The following is a 23,650-nucleotide window of genomic DNA, read 5'->3' on the forward strand; positions in this document are numbered from 1 at the left end:
CTGAGGCAGGATAATTGATTGAAACAAGAAGGCAGAGGTTGCAGTGAGCCGAGATCGCACCACTGCACTCCAGCCTGGGCAACAGAGGGAGACTCCTTCTCAAAAAAAAAAAAAAAAAAAGTACTTGAAGCGGCAGGGTGCAGCGGCTCACGCCTGTAATTACAGCACTTTGGGAGGCCGAGGTAGGCGGATCCCTTGATCCCGGGAGTTCAAGACCAGCCTGAGCAACACGGTGAAACCCCAGTCTCTACAAAAATAATAATAATAATAAAAGAAAGAAAAGTACTTGAACAGCTGTGGGATACTTTTAAAGTATAATTTTAGAGTGCAGAAAGCCTTTCTGAGAATGACACAAAATCCTAAAGCCATAAAAATAAACAATAAATTTGACTAGATGAAAATAAATAATCTGCCTGACAAAGCCACTCTAAGCAAAGTCAAAAGATAAATAAAAATTTGTGAAAATATTTGAAATTTTTATCACAAATGAATGCCTCATTTCCCTAATAGACTTCCTACAAATCAATTTTTTTAAAAAGACTAACAACCTAATAAAATATTGATATAAGCAGCCAATTCATAGAGAGAAAATATAAATTATTCTTAGAGGAATGAAAAGAAGCTAGAACTTACTAATAATAAAAGACACACAAATTAAAAGTAAACTGAGACACCATTTTTCACTGGTCAGAATGGCAAAGATATAAAAGTGCAATATTATACAGTGTTTTTGATTCTGTGGGGAGACAGGCACTTCAACATATTGCTGACAGGTTTTCATGACATCCATAGGAATTAATCTGCCAATGTTTATGAAAATTTAAATTTATGAAATTAGATCCACTAATTTTATTTCTAATAATATATATTTGCACATGTATAAAATAATTTTTTTTTTTTGAGACTGAGTCTCACACTGTCATCCAGGCTAGAGTGCAGTGATGCAATCTCAGCTCACTGCAACCTCCACCTCCCTGGTTTAAGCGATTTTCCTGCCTCAGCCTCCAAGTAGCTGGGATTACAGGCGCCCGCCACCACGCCCAGCTAATTTTTTGTGTTTTTAGCAGAGACGGGATTTCACTATGTTGGCCAGGCTGGTCTCAAACTCCTGACCTCGTGATCCGCCTGCCTCGGCCTCCCAAAGTGCTGCGATTACAGGCGTGAGCCACCGCATCCAGCCTAAAATAATTTATATACCTAAACTTAACTACAAGTTTATTTACTGGGGTATTATTTGTAGTAGCAAAATTTTGGCAACAAACCTAAATGTCCACCAATAGGAACAGATTAAATGAATTACGATACTTCCATACAATGGAATACTATGCAGTTGTAAAAAAAAAAAATGAAGATGTTCTCTTGTACTGGCTTAGCATGGTCTGTGACATGTATTAGTAAACAAGAAGAAACAAGGTAGAGAACAGCGTGAAGTATGCCACCACTTGTTGAAAAATGAAAACGGGCTGGGCTGCACTGCAGCCTGGGTGACAAAACGAGACTCCGTCTCAAAAAAAAAAAAAGAAAAAAAGGAAAATGTAAATGATATATATACAAATGTAATTTCATATATATGCATAAAATAATATCATGGAAACATACAGGAGGAACTGACAATATTGGCTGCCTTTGGGGAGGGGAACTGGTTGGGTAGAGAACAGATGTGAGGAGTCTTTCACTCTATATACACTTACGTGCCCTTTGAATGTTGCATCATGATTGTGTTACTTATTCAACGTTTACATTTTTTAGATAATAAAATATTGTAAAACTTGGCCGGGCGCGGTGGCTCAAGCCTGTAATCCCAGCACTTTGGGAGGCCAAGGCAGGCGGGTCACCTGGAGTCGGGAGTTTGAGACCAGCCTGACCAACATGGAGAAATCCCATCTCTACTAAAAATACAAAAAGTTAGCTAGGCGTGGTGGTACATGCCTGTAATCCCAGCTACTCAGGAGGCTGAGGCAGAAGAATCGCTTGAACCTGGGAGGTGGAGGTTGCAGTGAGCCAAGATGGTGCCATTGCATTCCAATCTGGGCAACAAAAGCAAAACTCTGTTTCAAAAAAAAAAAAAAGAATTTTTTTAAGACTTATATATAAACTTAGAATCCCACCAATAGGTAATACATCTGTTTTACTGCTCGAGAGACTTAACAAGAAAATCTCAATTCTGTGAAGCAAAATTTATACAGGCCACATTCTTTGACCACTGTGCAGTAAAGCTACAAATGAATGCAACCTCTCCCTGTCTCTAGCACAGTCCCCAGTCCTGCCTCAACTTGCAGCCTCCAGAATTCAACCAAATTGATGACAGAGGCCTTCTTAACTTGGTCAGGTCCCATGCTCTTTTTATTCCCTCACTATAAAGTCTGTTGAGGCAAGAGGCTAATTCCAAGTTCAGATTCCAATAATTTTAAGAGCCTTGATTCAGAAAATCTTATTGCAATACACTTTTCAAACACAACTATGTGACTGAGGCCTTGATCCATCTTTCCAGATGGAGAGAACTCAGCAAGGAACCCAAGTACCAAAAGATTGCCCCAAGATTCATTTTCACTGCCTTCTCCCTGCTTATCAGGTAGTTCCCAAAAGGTGATCAAAAGGTCACTTCCCCACCTCCCTATATCTCATTATTTGGGGAATGGTGAGTGTGTGGGAAAGAGACACCAAGGTAGCTGGAAATGGGCTTTCAAGCATCCACAGGTAAATGCAACGCTCTTATTGGATATATTGGATAGCTTTACCTCTTTACCTTAACAGCTTGGATAAGACTGGGTAGTCATGGATGTCACAGGTGTCTCATTGGTAACATAACAGATATGTTGTAAATGTTTTAGCAGACAAAATGTTTTTAAGAATTGAAGTGAGGCCAGGCACGGTGACTCACGCCTGTAATCCCAGCATTTTGGGAGGCTGAGGCGGGCAGATCACCTGAGGTCATGAGTTTGGGACCAGCCTGGCCAACACAGTGAAACCCTGTCTCTACTAAAAATACAAAAAAAAAAAAAGAAAAAAAAAATAGCCAGGCATGGTCGTGGGCACCTGTAATCCCAGCTACTCGGGAGGCTGGGGCAGGAGAATCGCTTGAACCCAGGTGGCAGAGGCTGCAGTGAGCCGAGATCATGTCACTGCACTTCAGCCTGGGTGACAGAGCAAGACTCTGTCTCAGAAAAAAAAAAAAAAAAAACAATTGAAGTGCAAGGAAGTGAATGAGTATGTGTATGTGTGTATAAGCATGTCTGTGCTTTAGTATACTAACTTACAATTTTCTAACGTTATGAGCCTTTGGAAATAAGATATGCACACTCCAGAAATATAGTTAATGCTTAACTGATCAAGTTTCAGGCATTCTGGGTAGGTGATCTTTTATTTAAGTGTTTATATATGTATAAATATATACAATGTATGTCCTATTTTTGCCTCTTCACTTCGCCAATACCTGGTAAACAGTTCTTTATAGTAAATATTTCCTGATTAAATGACTAGCATGTTTTCTGTTTTCCTTATTTGACCTTGACCACTACACCAAAAAAAAAGTAATTTCAAAATCCTAATGGGAATTTTTTGTAAACCTACAACTATTAAGAAGATCCTTTTAGAAGAGAAATAAAAGAATCTAAGAAAAAACAAACAAAAGACGCATCCCATCCTCTGAAAAAGAAACATAACGGGGGAACATCATTTCTCCACCAATTATAATAGTCTATTATGAAGCTGCACCAATCTTAAGGAATGTGATACTGGCACAGGAAAAGATTGACAATGTAGCAAACTGGAAGGAACAAAAGCAGACACAAATATTTCTGATGGCGTTGGACATCTCAAAATTATTTCACAAAATTAAATAACTTCCAGCTTATATAATATGCCCAAATTAAGTTGAGATAGATTTAAGAGTTAGATGTCCCCTAATGTAGTAATTGATTGAGGCAAGGATCATTAATGGATGCTAATAACATTGGCTGAAAGAAACAGGATATTCACACTGTGCTAAAGTATCACCCCACAGAATTCTGTACTTATTAATATTAAAGGCAGGTATCTGGTGGTCACCACCTGAACTAAATGATCAAACTTAGCATCACTGCTAATGGGACAAAGAGACATCTGTGCCTCCTGACACATGTAACATGGCAACACTTCTGAAATATTCTAGCAAAAAATTCTTAACCCATATCTGGCTGGGCACAGTGACTCACGCCTGTAAACCTAGCACTTCGGGAGCCCGAGTCAGGCGGGTCACCTGAGGTCAGGAGTTCAAGACCAGCCTGAGCAGCATGGTTAAACCCCATCTCTACTAAAAATACAAAAATTAGCCAGGCGTAGTGGCGCATGCCTGTAATTCCAGCTACTCAGGAGGCTGAGACGTGACAATCACTCGAACCCGGGAAGTGGAGGTTGCAGTGAGCTGGTATCATGTCCCTGCACTCGAGCTGGGTGATTGTCTCAAAAAAAAAAAAATTTTTTTAACCCAAATCTAATCAAACCTCTAGACCTAGCTTCCAGTTTAAAGAAAATACAGGGAATACAGGAAGAAGATAAACAATAGCATCAAGAAATAATTGGACAAATCCAGCGTACTGGATGTTATACCACAAAATTATTCTGGACTCATCAAAAAGACAATGTCGCGGGAAGTAAGAGTAGAGGCACTATTCTAGATTAAAATAAACACAGTTTAAGACTCATAGATTTAACTACATACAAATTTAAACTTTTGAATCACAAACACACACCATGGACAAATGACACACAATAAACTGGGAAAAATAAATGAAATATATTTGACCAGAAAAACTAAATATCCTTATTCTATATTTCAGTTTTTACAGTTGAAAAGAAATAAAAGATTTACACTCTGAAAGAAAAATGTCTAGGTTCTGCAGAAGAATGAGCTCAGTGGAAATAAAATGTCTAAGGATATGAATAAATAATTCAAAAAAGAAGGGCAAAGGTGAGAAGTTATGAAATACTTTTAGTATTAACAACTGCTTGGTCGAAGTTTCTCAGCCTTCATCAGAATCATCTGAGATGCTTGTGCAAAATGCAGCTTCATCCAGGTGCGGTGGCTCATGCCTGTAATCCTAGCACTTTGGGAGGCAGAGGCAGGCAGAACACCTGAGGTCAGGAGTTCGAGACCAGCCTGACCAACATGGAGAAACCCTGTCTCTACTAAAAATACAAAAGTAGCCAGGTGTGGTGCTGCATGCCTGTAATCCCAGCTACTCTGGAGTCTGAGGCAGGAGAATCGCTTCAACCCAGGAGGCGGACGTTGCAGTGAGTGGAGATCATGCCATTGCACTCCAGCCTGGGCAACAAGAGCAAATCTGCATCTAAAAAAAAACAATAATAAAATAAAATAAAAATAAAAATGTGGCTTCCTGGACCTACCATATTTAAATTGAGACCCAGGTGTCAGTATAATAAAAACTCCCCTATACTTACTTTGGGAGGCCAAGGTAGGCAGATCATTTGAGCTCAGGAGTTTGAGACCAGCCTGGGCAACATGGTGAAAACCCTGTCTCTATTAAAAATACAAAAATTAGCCCGGGCACAGTGGCTCACGCCTGTAATTCCAACACTTTGGGAGGCTAAGGCGGGCAGATCACGAGGTCAGGAGATCGAGACCACCCTTGCTTACACGGTGAAACCCCGTCTCTACTAAAAACACAAAAAATTAGCCGGGCGTGGTGGCACGTGCCTGTAGTCCCAGCTACTTGGGAGGCTGAGGCAGGAGAATCGCTTGAACCCGGGAGGCGGAGATTGCAGTGGGTCGAGATTGCACCACTGCAGTCCAGTCTGGGTGACACAGCGAGACTCCATCTCAAAACAAAACAAAAATTACCCGGGCGTGGTAATCCCAGTTACTTGGAGGTTGAGGCAGAAGAATCACTTGAATCTGGAAGGCGGAGGTTGTAGTAAGCCAAGATCGCGCTACAGCACTCCAGCCTGGGCAACAAGAGCGAAACTCTGTCTCAAAAAAAAAAAAAAAAACAACTTCTTCTTTCAATCTACTTACTTTTGTTTCAAAAGAAATGCAGGAAAATAGAGCCTAGTCTGTATGTCACTTCTTCATTCCTGACCTATGTGCTGCCTTAGGCAAATTCCTTAAATGCATTAGTACAATGGGAACAATAACTACCTTGAAGGGCTTGTTTGAAGGAATAGAGACACTGTAAAGTGTCCAGTACTGTGTTAGGCATTTAATAGCTTAATAAATAGTGGTTATTATTATTTTTCACTCTAACTCATTTCGCACTTTTAAACTGCTACCGTAGTTTTTTTCAGGTGACATGATCCTTTTCTTCTCTGTGTGTGTGTGTGTGTGTGTGTGTGTGATCGTACTTTATGCATAATTGCTCAAAACTGGAAATAATCTTGTTATGGGTTGAGTTGTATCCCCTCAAAATACGTGAAAGTCCTAACCCCCACAACCTCAGAATATAACCTTATTTGGACATAGGGTCATTCGATGTATTAATAATTACTCATACTGGAGTAGAGTGGGTCCCTAATCTAATATGATTGGTGTCCTTATAAGAAAAAGAAGATTTGGACATAGATTTGCACAGAGGGAAGACAGATATGAAGACACACTAAGGGAGATAGCCCTGTAACTCCAGAGGCAGAGATTAGAGTGATGCATCTACAAACTAAGGAATGCCAAGGAGTGTCAGCAAACACTAGACACTAGAAAGAGTCAAGGAGGGCCAGGTGCGGTGGCTCACGCCTGTAATCCCAGCATTTTGGGAGGCTGAGGCAGGTGAATCACCTGAGGTCAGGAGTTTGAGACCAGCCTGGCCAACATGGTAAAAACCCGTCTCTACTAAAAATACAAAAATTAGCCGGGCATGATGGTGCATGCCTGTAATCCCAGCTACTGGGGAGGCTGAGGCAGAAGAATCACTTGAACCTGGGAGGCAGAGGTTGCAGTGAACCAAGATCACGCCACTGCACTCCAGCCTGGGCGACAGAGCAAGACTCTGTATCAAAAAAAAAAAAAAAAAAAAAAGCACACACACACACACAAACAAACAAAAACCAAAAGACTCAAGGAGGATTCTCCTCTACACGTTTCAGAGGAGCACAACCCTGCTGACATCTCGATTTAGGACTTCTGGCCTCCATAACTGTATCATAAGAGAAGATACATTTCTATCGTTTTAAACCACTCAGCTTTTGGTATTTCTTACAGCATTTCCTAGGAAGCTAATATTAGGTTCCTAGGAACCCTAATATTCTTTAATAGGTGGATGGAAAACAAACTGTGGTACATGCATACAATGAACTGTATAACATGGGTGAATCTCAAAGACACTATGTTAAGTGAAAGAAGCCAGTCTCCAGAGGTTACATCCTGTATGATTCCATTTATGTGACATTCAGTTAAAGGCATATCTGGCCAGGCGTGGTGGGTCACCCCTGTAATCACAGCACTTTATGAGGCCGAGGCAGGCGAATCACGAGGTCAGGAGTTCGAGACCAGCCTGGCCAACATGGGGAAACCCTGTCTCTACTAAAAATACAAAAACTTAGCTGGGCGTGGTGGCGGGTGCCTGTAATTCCAGCTACTCTGGAGACTGAGGCAGGAGAATCACTTGAACCCGGGAGGCGGAGGTTGCAGTGAACCGAGACTGCGCCACTGCACTCCAGCCCAGGCAACAGTGCAAGACTCTGTCTCAAAAAAAAAAATAAATAAATAAGGCAAACCTACAGGGAAGAAAAACAGATCAGTGTTTGCCAGAGGTTGGGGTGGGTTGATGGTTTAATTCGAAAGGGGAAGCATGAGGGAAATTTTGGGACTGTGGTGATGGTTACCTAAATCTATGCATGTGTTAAAACTCATGGAACTGTTTATCCACAAAGAGTAATTTCGTGGTATGTTAATTTAGATATTTTAAAAAATGAACACACACACACATCCCCAAATAATTTTCTTCTAAGAAATACTTTAAAAGAAATTTTCCGGCCGGGCGCGGTGGCTCAAGCCTGTAATCCCAGCACTTTGGGAGGCCGAGGCGGGTGGATCACCAGGTCAGGAGATCGAGACTATCCTGGCTAACATGGTGAAACCCCGTCTCTACTAAAAATACAAAAAAAACTAGCTGGGCGCGGTGGCGGGCGCCTGTAGTCCCAGCTACTTGGGAGGCTGAGGCGGGAGAATGGCGTGAACCCGGGGGGTGGAGCTTGCAGTGAGCCGAGATCGCGCCACTGCACTCCAGCCTGGGAGACACAGTGAGACTCCGTCTCAAAAAAAAAAAGAAAAAAAAGAAATTTTCCATCTGGGCCTCTGCCAGAAAGGCTGTTTCGTGGGGGCTCTGCCACACCAACTCTTGCATTCTGTGAGCCTGTTTTTCCATCTGTAAAAGTAGTGGATCTGCCTGGAGCAGATCCACTTTTTTATCCCCCTTGTCCCCATACTGTACCCTAGGCACTCCCTTTGTGGCAGTGGTGGTGTCTTGATGGATTTGGAGAGAAAAAAACACTGGGATGTCACTGGGCTCTGGACACACAGGTCTTCTCCAAATGGAGCAGTTGTACTTTTGTCTCTCTCTCTCTCTCTCTCTCTCTCTCTCTTTTTGGTCTAAAAACCTCTGGATTAGAATAACTGAACACAAGCCAGAGCCCAGGTATCCAGGGAATTAGAATGATCCTGGATTCCAGGGCCTACATGTGGGGGTCACTTGTTCATCCCTTCAGCGAATGCCCTCATGCATCCTTGTAATGAGCAAAACCAGGGTGCTGGCTCTAACGGTTAGTGACTCTAAACAAGTGTTTCAGGGAAGCTGGACTTGTGCTTCTACACAACCCCTTGGATGCACATGGATTAAACACAATGGGACCTCTGTTAAAGCTCTAAATCTAGGCGCCCCCCCACCTTTGTTTTTTCTTTTTCGAGACAGAGTCTCACTCTGTCACCCAAGGCTGGAGTGCAATGGTTCAATCTTGGCTCCCTGCAACCTCCACCTCCCGGGCTCGAGTGCTTCTCTTACCTCAGCCTCCCGAATAGCTGGGACTACAGGTGCCAGCCACCATGCCCGAATCTAGGCCCATTCTAAGGTAAGGTCCAAAAGGACCTTAAGCCATTTGTTTTTAGACACTTGATGATTTTTTGGAAGAGCATTTTGTAAACAACAAAGGACTGTGCACAGAAGGGGGAAATGCCATTATGAGGATGAGTGTGCTGACCTCAAACCAGGGTCAAAGAGTATCATTGCCCTTTACTCCAAGCATGAAACCATTCATGTGCCAGGTACTGTGCTAAGGAACCCAGTCCTCACAACAAATCTATGGGAGAGAGTTGCTTTGACAGGTGAGGAAAGTGAAGCTTTGAGAGGACCCAGGTCACAATGAAAGGAGATGTTAGAGGTGACAGGGTTGGGTCATGGCCAGCAGCTCCAGCCTCTTAAGCCAAGGTTCATGAGAGGAACCCCTGAGACCTGGTGTCAGGCCTGTTCTCTCTCAGTATATGCCCTGGGAAAAGGACTAATGTCCCTTTTCACAAAGGCTGGTGGGAGATCACCAAAGACACCTTGAGACCTTGCCATCAAGTATAGCACTCAAAAAGTACAGTATTTTTAAACTTTATGGAGTGGAATGGTCTTTTTAAAAACTAGTTTTTTTTTTTTTTTAACTAATGTATAAATTCAATCTAGAAAACCAGAGATGGGCCACTGTGATTGAAGGCGGGCAAGAGTAGCCTGAGCCTCCTCCAGAGCTCCTGGAGCAAAGCTTGAATGAAAGTCACTTATCCACTAGGTTGGCACTTACCGGGAGAAGTGCAAGGGATGCCAAGATGTCTAAGGCTTTGACTTTGGTTTGGAAAGAACCAGGTGAAATTCTAGGGGATTCACTCCTGAGTTAGTCGGCCTCCGGCAGGGCTCAGAATTCCAGGCCTGCCACATGTATTGGGTGCTGCTGGCAGGTCTATGTGAGCTGAGCATCACTTGCCGCACCCTGGTTCCAGCCAGGCCCCAATAGCTTGACCTCACAAGATAAAAAACATTTTCACCATCTTACATTTCGTGAATTTAATTCTATTAAGGTAAGGCTTACTACATTCAAAACTCCAACCCCCTCCCTTTTTTTCTTGCCCTTTAACAAGGCACCAACCGGTTTTCTTTACTAACAAAATGTCAGTGTTCAAGTTCAGTCTTGGTGCCAGATCGATGGCAGATGTCAAGGGCTGGCCGGGATGGCTTACATTGATATCACTGCAAGTATGTCCTTCTCATAGATGTCAGGGATGTCACCTACCGGCGAGTTGATCATGCGCACGGTGTTGTTACTAAACAGCTTGAATTCGTAATTGATGAGCTGTTCCCAAAAGCCGGTGTTGGGCCGGATGATGGGGCGGCGCGACTTGGTCCATGTATGGGCGTCCAGCAGCGACATGGAGTGGTATTTCATGAGGTACGCAAGGCACAGTGAGGCGGAACGGCTCACTCCAGCCACGCAGTGCAGCAGCGTGCGGCCCTGCCTCATATCCACGCTGTGGATAAGATCAGCAATGGGGTCAAAAAAGTCGCAGAGACGAGAGTCACGAGCATCGGTAACAGGCACCTTTACGTACTGAATGCCCTCAAAGAACACGTTGACCACTTCCACCGAGGCATTGACAATGGCGGTGATGCGATTGCTGGACAGAAGGATTTTGTTGTTGGCAGCCACACCATTGCTGAGAAACAAGCTGCTGGTTATTTGGGAGAAGCTGTAGATGGAGGGCAGCTGGAGACCCTGAGATGATGAAAAGGACGCGGATGCTGTCATCAAGGCGGCTGGTCCGAGGTCTCTCTATGCTGGTTCAGGGCACAACCCTTACCAAGCTAGTTCAGGATTGCAGCCGCGCCGCGAAGTCTCAGGCTAGGTGTTGGAGAAAGAGGACCGGCCATCGGTCACCACCCTCTTCCTGTCTCCTCCCACCACTCCCATCTGGGCGTCACAATCTCGGACAGATAGCCCTGCGGCTCTGGTTTCCATGGCAATGGCCGCTTGCCGCAAGGAGGACAAGGCCTCTAAGCAGGGTCTTCAGAGACACCCCAGTCTGTTTTATTTTTATCTTTCTTCATAGTCATTTATTTTCCAAGGCCTAATTCTTATCTTTCTTGACTTTTAAAAATGTTCTGTTGCAAGATATCTATTTTATGTTTCAATTATTGAACCACATTAAACACAGTATTTATGAATACTTCTATTTCATCAGTGTTGCAGAACAGGGCTTACACTTTCCCTGCAAAATAGCAACATCACATTCTAAGTTGGGGAACAGCATTTGGCTCATGTGATACACTAATCTCTATAAAACTGGAGCGAGATATGGGATTTGGCTGGGCTTGGTGGACTGGCCTGATATTTCTTTGTTGATTGCAACCATAAAATTATTTTCCTGCTTACAAACACATCAGGGCTGGTTGTAAGGGAGCATTGCTAACTGATATATAACCCTTTATCTTGAAGTTGGCCTGTGGTGGACAGTTGTGACTAATTTAGCTGTGTCATAGTCCGTTTGTACATACAGCTCAAATGACTGAAACAATAGTTCAAATTATTTTGTTTACTTTCTTCAAAAAGAATGCCCACATGCTTTGTGAACTACAAATCACTTTGACTACTACCGATGCTGTCTTCCCAGTAATATTACACATTCTGGAACAAGTTAATGCTACATGGTAATTGGGCCAAAAATTGAGACAGGCTTGCTCTGTCATCCAGGCTGGAGAGGCCCAGGCCTCTGCCTCCTCAGTTCAAGTGATTCTTGTGCCTCAGCCGACCAAGCAGCTGGGATTACAAGAGTGCGCCACCACACCCGACTAATTTTTGTATTTTTAGTAGAGACAGGATTTCACCATGTTGGCCAGGCTGGTCTCAAACTCCTGACCTCAGGTGATCCTCCCACCTCGGCCTCCCAAAGTGCTGGGATTACATGCAAGAGCCACCGCACCCAGCCCAAAAATTAATTTCTAAAATGCAACCTGACATTTGCATTTCCTTCCAACTAAGATTTTTATAGAATTTGGCTGAAAATTGAAAAGAACTATAGCCTAAAACTAACAAATTGTTTCGCAGAGCAGCCAATTGACTCACATACTTTGCTCTCATTCCATCATCATTTTGGTATGTGTTCAAAGGTGTGCTGTGATTATGAACAAAGATGAAGTAGATATCAGGCTGCTTATGATGGTCAAGGAAACGATAACCTCAAAACACAACACATATTTCTTTTTCTCAGTAGTCATAATAAAATTAATTTGCATTACTTAAATTGTCAGTCCCCACAAATCTATCTGGAAGAAAATAGAACACAAATACTAAATAAATATGAAAACTGTCTGTTGGGGACAGCTTAACCTGGCTAAGGGAGAAGCTTTGTAATCTATGTAGTAATGTGGAGGCCCTAAACTAGTATTGGTGTCTAGTTATTTCATAAGTACACACTTCTTAAACTTTAAAACTATAGAAAAATTAACAAAATAATTTCAGACACTATTTTCTTTTCTTTTTTTTTTGAGACAGGGTTTTGCTCTTGTTGCCCAGGCTGGAGTGCAGTGGTGCAATCTCGGCTCACCACAACCTCCGCCTCCCAGGTTCAAGCCATTCTCCTGCCTCCGTCTCATGAGTAGCTGGGATTACAGGCTCGCGCCACCATGCCCAGCTAATTTTTTGTATTTCTAGTAGAGACGGGGTTTCACCATGTTGGCCAGGCTGGTCTCAAACTCCCGACCTCAGGTGATCCACCTGCCTCAGCCTCCCAAAGTGCAGGGATTACAGGCATGAGCCACCGCACCCGGCCACAGACACTATTTTCAAAGACAAGCATGACCCATATTAAATAGATTCATTTATTTATTCTTCATATTCTGTGACACCTATTAGTCTGAGGGATGTTGGATGTTTTAAAAGTCCACTATGGAGCTTTTCCTGGATAGATAACATTTTCTCCCCTTGAGTTTGGAAGCAGGTCACTTTCAGATCCCACTTGTCTCTACTTTTCCTCTTTTTTTTTTTAAGCACACTGATGGAGGCAATTTTCCTTGTTATTTAGTGAAGAAAATGTGCAATGGACTTGCCCAAGAACACACTCTCTTTCCACCGATGGGAAAACACCCTGGATGTTAAGAATTAGTTAATGTTCAGATTTCTCAATTCAGTAGTCAAAGTCCTTTCCAATCTGTTCTAAGCCTGCCTTTCAAATCTCATTCATTTATTCATCAGATTTTTATTAAGAATCTATATACTGTGTTAGGCATTTTCACCTATATAAACCCTCAGTTCTGACCAAACAAAGCAAATGCTTTTGGCAAATACAAAATGTACATTCCTGTTTCCTTATCTTTGCTCATGCCATTTCTCTCTCTTGAGAAGCCTGACTCCTCTCTGCTTCCTGAATTCTATCCAAGCTTCAAGACTCAGCTTGATTAATTTAACAAGAGGATCAACTGAGCATCCAATCTGTGTCAGGTACGATCTTAGCAGTGTAGATCCATCACAATACAGGACCTGATTCCCAAGAGCTTATACTTTGGTCAGAGAGATAGATAACCTTGGAAGAGTCTAGAAGAGAGGGTATGATTCATTGTTTTAGGTGAGCGTTGGGGGGCCAGGGGCAGTAGGTGTGTGTCATGGAAGGTTTAACAGAAAACGTGACTAGGAAAAGTCTTTTTGTTTTTATTACTTATTATTTATAGTGTCCAAGTTTGTGTTTTGAAAAATATCAAACCTACATAAAAGCTGCAAGAATAGAACAATGAGCATCTGTTTACCCTTCACCTGTGATTCTATTGTTAACATTTCACCACTTTTGTTTTATCTCTCTATTTTGATATACAAACACACAAGTTTATTTATTTGCTTGTTTCTTTTTGCTGAAACATTGAGAGTTTCTTGTAGATATAGCAACAATTTAGCCCTTCAGCACATATCTCCAAAGAACAAGTACATTCTCTTCCATAACCACAGTACAATGACCATACTTAGGAAATTTAGCATTGGCCCCATATTATTATCTAACATGTAGCCCATATTCAAATTTCACCAAGTCTCTTAATAATATTATTTATAGCTGTTTTTTTTTTTTCTTTTGATTCAGGATTGAATTAAGGATCACTCAATGCATTTAGCCATCACGCTTCTTTAGCATGTTTAAATTTGGAGTCTTTTGTTTTGGTCTTGCTGGACATTGGCACTTTTAAGAGTTCAGGCCGGTTTTGCAGAACATCTTTCAAAGTGTATTTGTTTGATTGTTCCCTCAGGATTAGATTCAGGTGAAATATTTTTTGCAAGAACACCACCAGAGTGTTGGATTCTCAGTACATCGTACCAGGGGGCATACGTTATTTGTTTGTTCCATTAATGGGGATGAGAAATTTTTTCATTTCTCTTTCAATAGCTTTAGGGGTTCTAGTGGTTTCGGGTTACATGGATGAATTGTATAATGGCCAAGTCTGAAATTTTAGTGCACCCATCACCTGAGTAGCGTACATTCTTCCCAATATGTAGTTTTTAAATATCTCCCCACCATCCTCCCCCATTCTGAGTCTCCAATGTCCATTATACCAGTCTATATGCCTTTGTGTACCCATAGGTTAGCTCCCACTTATGAGGACATGTGACCAGGCATGGTGGCTCATGCCTGTAATCCCAGCATTTTGGGAGGCCAAGGCGGATGGATCACCAGAGGTCAGGAGTTCGAGACCAGCTTGGCCAACATGGCGAAACCCTGTCTGTACTAAAAATACAAAACTTAGCTGGGCATGGTGGTGCGCGCTTGTACTCCCAGCTATTTGGGAGACTGAGGTGGAGGATCGCTTGAACTTGGGAGGATCGCTTGAACCCAGGAGGCAGAGGTTGCAGTAAGCCGAGATCGTGCCACTGCAATCATGCCTGGGCTAGAGAGTGAGACTCCGTCTCCAAAAAAAAAAAAAAAAAAAAAAAGACAGAACATGCGATATTTGGTTTTCCATTCCTGAGTTACTTCACATAGAATAATGTTCTCCAGTTCCATCCAGGTTGCTGCAAAAAACATTATTTTGTTCTTTTTTATAGCTGAGTAGTATTCCATGGTGTATATATATCACATTTTCTTTATCCATGTATCAGTTGATGGGCACTTAGTTTTGTTCCATGTCTTTGCATTTGCGAATTGTGCTGTAATAAATATATGCGTGTAGATGTCTTTTTGATATAATTACTTCTTTTCCTTTGGGTAGATACACAGTAGTGGGATTGCTGGATCAAATGGTAGATCTACTTTTAGTTCTTTAAGGAATCTCCATACTGCTTTCCGTAAAGGTTGTACTAATTTACATTCCCCCAGCAGTGTTACCTTTTTACCACATACACACCAACATCTATTAAATTTTATTTACTTAATTTAATTTATTTATTTACTTTTGAAATGGAGTTTCGCTCTTGCCGCCCAGGCTGGAGTGCAGTGGCACCATCTCAGCTCACTGTAACCTCTACCTCCTTGGTTCAAGCGATTCTCATGCCTCAGCCTCCTATGTAGCTGGGATTACAGGTGCGCACCACCAAGCCTGGCTAATTTTTGTATTTCTAGTAGAGATGGGGTTTCACTATGTTGGCCAGGCTGGTCTCGAACTCCCAACCTCAGGTGATCCGCCCACCTCGGCCTCCCAAAGTGCTGGGCTTACAAGCATGAGCAACCGTGCCCAGCCTTTACTTTTTAATATTGGCCATTCTGCCTGGGGTAAGATGGCATTTTATTGTGGTTTTGATTTACATTTCCCTGATGATTAGTGATGTTGAGCCTTTTTTCATGTTTGTTGAGCATTTGTATATCTTCTTTTGAGAAACATCTATTCATGTCATTTGCCCACTTTAATGAGATTATTTGTTTTTTTCCTGCTGATTTGTTTGAGTTCCTTGTAGATTCTGGATATTAGTCCTTTGTTGAATGCATAGTTTGCAAATATTTTCTCCCATTCTGTGAGTTGTCTGTTTACTCTGCTGATTGTTTCTTTTGCTGTGCAGAAGCTTTTACATTTAATTATGTCCCATTTGTTTATTTTTGTTTTGTTGCATTTGCTTTTGGGGTCTTAGTCATGAATTCTTTGCCTACACCAATGTCCAGAAGAGTTTTCCTAGGTTTTCTTCTAGAATTTTTATGACTTCAGGTCTTACATTTAAGTCTTTAATCGATCTTGAGTTGATTTTTGTACATGGTGAGAGAAATGAATCCAGTTTCATTCTTCTACATGTGGGATCCAGTTTTCCCAACACCATTTATTGAATTGGGTGTCCTTTCCTCAGTTTATGTTTTTGTATGCTTTGTCAAAGATCAGTTGGTTGTAAGTATTTTGCTTTATTTCTGGATTCGCCATTCTATTCCATTGGTCTATGTATCTACTTTCATACCAGTACCACCATAGCCTTGCAGTATAATTTGAAGTGTGGTAATGTGATGCCTCTAGATTTTTTCTTTTTGCTTCTGATTGCTTTGGCTATTTGGGCTTTTTTTTGGTTCTATATGAATTTTAGGATCAGTTTTTCTAATTCTGTGAAAAAATGATGTCAGCATTTTCATAGGAATTGCATTGAATTTATAGATTGCTTTGGGCAGTATGGTCATTTTCATGATATTGATTCTTCTGATTCATGAGCATGGGATATATTTGCATTTGTTTGTGTTATCTACAATTTCTTTCAGCAGTATTTTGCAGTTCGCCTCGTAGAGATATTTCACCTCCTTGGGTAAGTATATTCCTGAGTTGTTTAGGTTTTTTGTAGCTAGTGTAACACCAATTGAGGTTTATGTGTTTTGTTTTGTTTTGTTTTTAAGACAGAGTCTTGCTCTGTCGCCTGGGCTGGAATGCAATGGCGTGATCTCGGCTCACTGCAACCTCCGCCTCCCGGGTTCAAGTGATTCTCCTGCTTCAGCTTCCCGAGTAGCTGAGATTACAGGTGCCTGTCACCACGCCCTGCTAATTTTTTGTATTTTTAGTAGAGACAGGGTTTCACTATGTTGGCCAGGCTGGTCTCCAACTCCTGACCTCATGTTCCGCCTGCCTCGGCCTCCCCAAATGCTGGGATTACAGGCGTGAGCCACTGTACCCAGTTGCAATTGAGTTCTTGATTTGATTTTCAGCTTGGTCATTGTTGGTGTATAGCAGTGGTTACTGATTTGTATACATTGATTTTGCAACCTGAGACTTTACTGAATTCATTTATCAAATCTACAAGTCTTTTGGAAGAGTCTTTAGGATTTTCTAGATATACTACCTACCACATCATTGGCAAACAGAGAGTTTGACTTCCTCTTTTCCAATTTCTTTTCGTTTTTTTAGACAGAATCACACTTTGTTGCCCAGGCTGGAGTGCAGTGGCACGATCTCAACTCACTGCAACCTCCACCTCCTGGGCTCAAGCAATTCTCTAGCCTTGCCTCCTGAGTAGTTGGGATTACAGGCATGTACCACCACGCCTTTTGTATTTTTGGTAGAAACAGGGTTTCACCGTGTTGGCCAGGCTGGTGTCAAACTTCTGACCTAAGGTGATCCACCTGCCTCAGCCTCCCAAACTGTTGGGATTACAGGCATGAGCCACCGTGCCCAGCTCTCTTTTCCAATTTGGATGCCCTTTATTTCTTTCTCTTGCCTGATTGCTCTGGCTAGGACTTCCAGTACTATGGCAAATAACAGTGGTGAAAGTGGACATCCTTGTCTCGTTCCTTTTCTCAGAGGGAATGCTTTCAACTTTTCCTCATTCAGTATGATGTTGGCTGTCAGTCTGTCATATATGGCTTTTATTATTTTGAGGTATGTTCTTTCTATGCCTAGTTTATTGAGGGTTTTTGTCATAAAGGGATGCTGGATTTTATCAAATGCTTTTTTGCATCTATTGAGATGATCATATGGATTTTGTTTTTAATTCTGTTTATGTGATGAATCACATTTATTGACTTGCATATGTTGAACTATCTGTGTGAATGATGATCATTTTGACCGCTTGGCTACAGTGGCATTAGCTAAGCTTCTCCAATGTGAATGCAATTTTTCCCCTTTGTATCAATAATTTTATTATTATTATTATTATTTTTTATTGAGACAGAGTCTCACTCTGTAGCCCAGACTGGAGTGCAGTGGCATGATCTCAGTTCACTGCGGACTCTGTCTCCCAGGTTCAAGCAGTTCTCCCACCTCAGCCTCCTGAGTAGCTGGGATTACAGGTGCCTGTCACCACACCCAGCTAATTTTTAAATTTTTAGTAGAGACAGGATTTTGCCATGTTGATCAGGCTGGTTTTGAACTCCTGACCTCAAGTGATGCGCCCACCTCAGCCTCTCAAAGTGCTGGGATTACAGGCGTGAGCCACCGCACCTGGACCTCTTTGTATCAATAATTAATAAGGAGTATGTGAGGTGGTGCTTTGAGTTTGTAGGACTATCTTTGGAATAGAACTTTGAAGAATGAAAAGGAGTTTTCCAGTCAGACAAAGAGGAAAGGATATTCTAGACAGAAAGGGAAGCATATGCAAAGGTATATCAGTATGAAATAGTGTCAGAAGGACAAAGAACAACTCAGAATTGCTAGTGTATACAGAGTGAAGCTGTAGAAGTCATGGGAAGGATGGCTAGAGATCCCAGACGGCCTTTAAGCAGGTACTTAGGCTTGATCCTGTAGGTCAGGTGACACACTGTTTGTTTGTTTGTTTGTTTGCTTGTTTGTTTTTGAGACGGAATCTTGCTCTGTCACCCAGCCTGGAGTGCAGTGACACGATCTTGGCTCACTGCAACCTCTGCCTCCCGGGTTCAAGCAATTCTCTGCGTCAGCCTCCTGAATAGCTGGGATTACAGGCACACACCACCACACCCAGCTAATTTTTTTTTTTTGTATTTTTAGTAGAGATGAGGTTTCACCATGTTAGCCAGGATGGTCTCGATCTCCTGACCTTGTGATCCGCCCGCCTCGGCCTCCCAAAGTGCTGAGATTACAAGCGTGAGCCACTGCGCCCAGCTCTAATGTTTGCATTTTTAGTAGAGACGGGGTTTCACCATCTTGGCCAGGCTGATCTTGAACTCCTGACCTCGTGATCCACCCACCTTGGCCTGCCAAAGTGCTGAGATTACACGTGTGAGCCACCGCACCTGGTGACACACAAGTATTTTATGCAGGGAAATGGCATCATCAGAATAGAATTTTAGGAAGCTCACTGACAGCTATATGGATGAATTTGTAGAGAGAAGGGACGAAGTGGTAAGAATGGCAATACTAGAGGGAGTGAGAACTATTGCAGTAGTCTAGGTGAGCAATGAGATACATCTATTACAGACTCTTTCCTGACATGGAAGCCCGATCAAATCCAAATATATTTCATCTAATCAAATGTACACATGGGCTAGGCCACATAAGAGGATGGAATACCAAACTTCCTATGGATCAGGCTCTGGAGAGTTTGATGTCCTGAAAGGAGGAGAGTTAAGGCAAGAGGTTGAGGTTGTAGGTAATATATTTAAATTGGAGGGTGCCGGTAGGGAGAACACCTGAAGGCGTATAGGGTGAGGGCACAGGAGAGCCATGTAACTAAAGGGAGTTACATGTTATGCTGTCCAACAGACAAGTAAGATGGGAGTTTCCCAGCAGAAGGCCCTGAGGCAGAGGTGGCAGTTGGCCTCCCTGAGTAATCATGAGCAAGGGAGAGTTTCGTGTGAATTTCAGATGTGGGACTGGGTCAGTTGCAACACAATATACAGCCGGCAGGAAGCCAGCTCCTCTAGGACTTGTTGCTGGGCTCAGCCTGGTCCTTGGTTTATGGACGGTGAGTGGGGAGACAGATGGATATGAATATGAAAGTCTTTAAATAACACCCTCTAGTCCTGAATACAAATAACATGAGAAAATGATTGTTGCTTATTTGTTAGGTGAAAAAAAAAAACAGTTTATAAGAAACTAGATACATTTTTGTAAAGGCAAAATATATATGTGTGGGTATTCGTCATTACATGTACATATCATATATATTAAACACCTATTTATGAATCCTATTTATGGAAATATTAGGTATCTGAAGCAGCTCTAGTTATGGAGTAAGAATTCAATTTGTTAAAGTTTTTTTCATTGTTGGTTTTAACCGTAATCTGTATGAATAATTCATATTAAGACAGACTTTTATTTATTTATATTGACAAATGACAAATTGAGCTGGGCATGGTAGGTAACACAGGGAGACCCGTCTCTACAAAAGACTTTTTAAAACATTTTTAAAAGGCCGCGCGCGGTGGCTCACTCCTGTAATTCCAGCACTTTGGGAGGCAGAGGCAGGTGGATCACCTGAGGTCGGGAGTTGGAGACCAGCCTGACCAACATGGAGAAACCCTGTCTCTACTAAAAATACAAAAATTAGCTGGGCGTGGTGGTGCATGCCTGTAATCCCAGCTACTCGAGAGGCTGAGGCAGGAGAATCACTTGAATCTCGAAGGCGGATGTTGCGGTGTGCCGAAATCTCGCCATTGCATTCCAGTCTGGGCAACAAGAGAGAAACTCCGTCTCAATAAATAAATAAATAAATAAATAATTTAAAAAATTAACTGAGTGTGGTGGCATGCACCTGTGGTCCCAGCTACTTTGGGAGGCTCAGGTGGGAGGATTGCTTGAGCCCAGGAGGTCGAGGCTCCCATGAGCCATGATCATGCCACCACACTCCAGCCTGGGTGAAAGATCGAGACTGTCTCAAAAAAACCCCACACCTAGCAATTTGGGAGGTAGACACGGGCGGATCACTTGAGGTCAGGAGTTCCAGACCAGCCTGGCCAAAATGGTGAAACCCCGTCTCTACTAAAAATACAAAAATTAGCTGGGCGTGGTTGTGGGCGCCTGTAATCCCAGCTATTTGGGAGGCTGAGGCAGGAGAATTGCTTGAACTCGGGAGGCGGAGGTTGCAGTGAGCCATGATAGCGCCTATGCACTCCAGCCTGGGCAACACAGTCCATCTCAAAACAAACAAACAAACAAACCAAAAAACAAAAGCAAAACCCACAAAAAAAATGACAAATTGTATATATTTATGCTGTATAACATTGTTGCGATATGTATAAACACTGTGGAATGATTAAAGCATGCTAATTAACATATCTGTCACCTCACATATTTTTGTGAATGCTAGATACTATTTAGTGTTATATTTGACTGGTAGGATTCAAGGGAATCCTCCTTTTTTGTCACTTGTCTCTATTTTCAAATTTTCTTTTCTTTCTTCTTCTTCTTCTTCTTTTTTTTTTTTTTGAGAAGGAGTTTCGCTTTTGTTACCCAGGCTGGAGTGCAATGGCACGATCTCGGCTCACCGCAACCTCTGCCTCCCAGGTTCAAACGATTCTCCTGCCTTAGCCTCCCGGCTAGCTGGGATTACAGGCAGGCGCCATCACCGTCCTGCTAGTTTTGTATTTTTAGTAGAGACGGGGTTTCTCCGTGTTGGTCAGGCTGGTCTCAAACTTCTGACCTCAAATGATCCGCCCACCTCAGCCTCCCAAAGTGCTGGGATTACAGGGGTGAGCCACCGCGTGCAGCCCTTATATTTTCAAATTTTCTAAAATAATGTGTGCTATTTTGTAATGAGAAGAAAGAAAGAATCCAAGTGTTCTTAAACGTTATCAACAAATACCCTTTTCTTTTTTGCCAATAAAATTAACAAAGTTGGGCCGGGTGCTGCGGCTCACATCTGTAATCCCATCACCTTGGGAGGCCGAGGCAAGCTGATCACCTAAGTTCAGGAGTTCGAGACCAGCCTGGGCAACATGGCAAAACCCCATCTCTACTAAAAATACAAAAATTAGTCGGGCATGGGCACCCCTCCCCCTGCCGTGCTATAATCCCAGCTACTCTGCAGGCTGAGGCAGGAGAAACGCTTGAACTCGGGAGGTGGCAGTTGCAGTGAGCTGAGATCACACCACTGCACTGCAGCCTGGGCAACAGAGTGAGACTCTGTCTCAAATAAAATAAAATAAAATTAGCAAAGTTGAAAAACTGATAATACATGGTGGTGACAAGAATTCAGAGAAATGGGTACTCTCATGCACTGTCAGATTTGGAGATGGGATACAGCAACACTGGCCAAACCATGTGGTGATCATATAAATCAACAAAAACTCTTATGGCCTTGGTGGGAGAATAAGGAGGGTACTATCAATTTGCAATATCCAGTAAACTGACAGTGCACATACTCTATCCCCCAGCAGCTCCACCCCAGGTAGAAACTCTTGCTCATATACACGAGAAGACATTTACAGGAATGTTTATAGCAATGTTGCCTATAATAGTGAAAAAATGGGCCGGGCACAGTGGCTCACACCTGTAATCCCAACACTTTGGGAGGCCGAGGAGGGTGGATCACAAGGTCAGGAGATGGAGACCATCCTGGCTAACACGGTGAAAGCCCGTCTACTAAAAATACAAAAAAAAAAAAAAAAAAAAAAAATAGCCGGGAGTAGCGGCACGCACCTGTAATGGCATGCGCCTGTAATTTCACCTACTTGGGAGGGTGAGGCAGGAGAATCGCTTGAACCAGGAGGCGAAGGTTGCAGTGAGCCTAGATTGTGCACTGCACTCCAGCCTGAGTGACAGAGCAAGGCTCCGTTTCAAAAAAAAAAAAAAAAGAAGTGAAAAAATGGAAACAATATAAACGTTCACCAAGAAGAAAATTAAAATTTGATGGCATAGTCATATAATGAACACCACACAAACAGCTATGAAAATAAATGAACTAGAGCTACATGTGTAAACCTATAAGCCTCAAAAGTGTAATGCTGTAGAAAAAGAGCAAATCACAGGAGAATATGTGCAGTAAGAAGTTTAAAGACAAGAAGAACAGTACTATATATTGTTTATGCATGCATATGCATATACATGTATTATATATAGCAAAAGTTAAAAACCCTGCATAGGTCTGAGAAATACCAAATTGCAGATATGATTCCTCTAGGGAAAGATGGGCTCTGGGAGGGCTAGATAGGATGTTTCAATATGTCTTAATACTTTATTTCATTAAGAAAATAGATCTAAAGCAAATATGGCAAAATGTTAAGGCCTGACAAACTGCATGTTGGGTATATAGGTATTTATTATAATATCCAGTAGACTGTTAGGATTGCTTGAAACATTTCTTAATAAAAAGGAATGGGGAAAAATGTACATAAGCTCTGAGCTAGCAATTTCTCTGCTGGTAATTTATTTATTGTAGGGAAATCCTTACAAATGTGTACAAGAGATTTACCTACCAACACCTTTATTGTAAGTATTATTTATGATATAAAAAATTGGAAAAAACCTAATCTGGCAATAAGGGCTTGTTTAACTATATTACAACACCTCCATATGGTAAAATATAATGCAGATCTTAAAATGATAACCCAGAAGAATGTTTATGGATACAAAGAAAAATTCACAATATTTTGTTAATAAAAATACTATAAAAGAGTTTAATCTCAATTTATAAAATAAAGTAATATCTATCTATATATGCAGATTCATGAATAGAAGAAAGCAAAGAAGGAAATACACAAAAATGTCCACAATCATTGTCTCTGAGCAGTGTTATTGTAGAAGCTTTATAGTTTCTGGATTTTTCCCACATATATGTAATAGATATGTAACAGTTTACAATTAGAAAACTATGTTTTAAAAAGATACCAATAAGATGGTTTTGGTGG

At 41.9% G+C, this 23,650-nt stretch overlaps 1 protein-coding gene across 1 annotated transcript; it reads right to left on the bottom strand.

Moving 5' to 3' along the window:
- Positions 1-10,016: 10,016 nt before the first annotated feature.
- Positions 10,017-10,893, bottom strand: DUSP21 (dual specificity phosphatase 21). The gene has a single exon (XM_025373106.1). The coding sequence runs from the start codon at positions 10,762-10,764 to the stop codon at positions 10,195-10,197; it is 570 nt and encodes a 189-aa protein (XP_025228891.1). The 5' UTR covers positions 10,765-10,893; the 3' UTR covers positions 10,017-10,194.
- Between the last annotated feature and the right edge of the window lie 12,757 nt (positions 10,894-23,650).

The sequence above is a fragment of the Theropithecus gelada genome, chromosome X (assembly GCF_003255815.1).
Source record: "Theropithecus gelada isolate Dixy chromosome X, Tgel_1.0, whole genome shotgun sequence".
NCBI lineage: Eukaryota > Metazoa > Chordata > Mammalia > Primates > Cercopithecidae > Theropithecus > Theropithecus gelada.

Excerpts from the sequence above, each read along its gene's own strand:
- DUSP21 (XM_025373106.1), bottom strand. The coding sequence starts at position 10,764 with ATGACAGCATCCGCGTCCTTTTCATCATCTCAGGGTCTCCAGCTGCCC.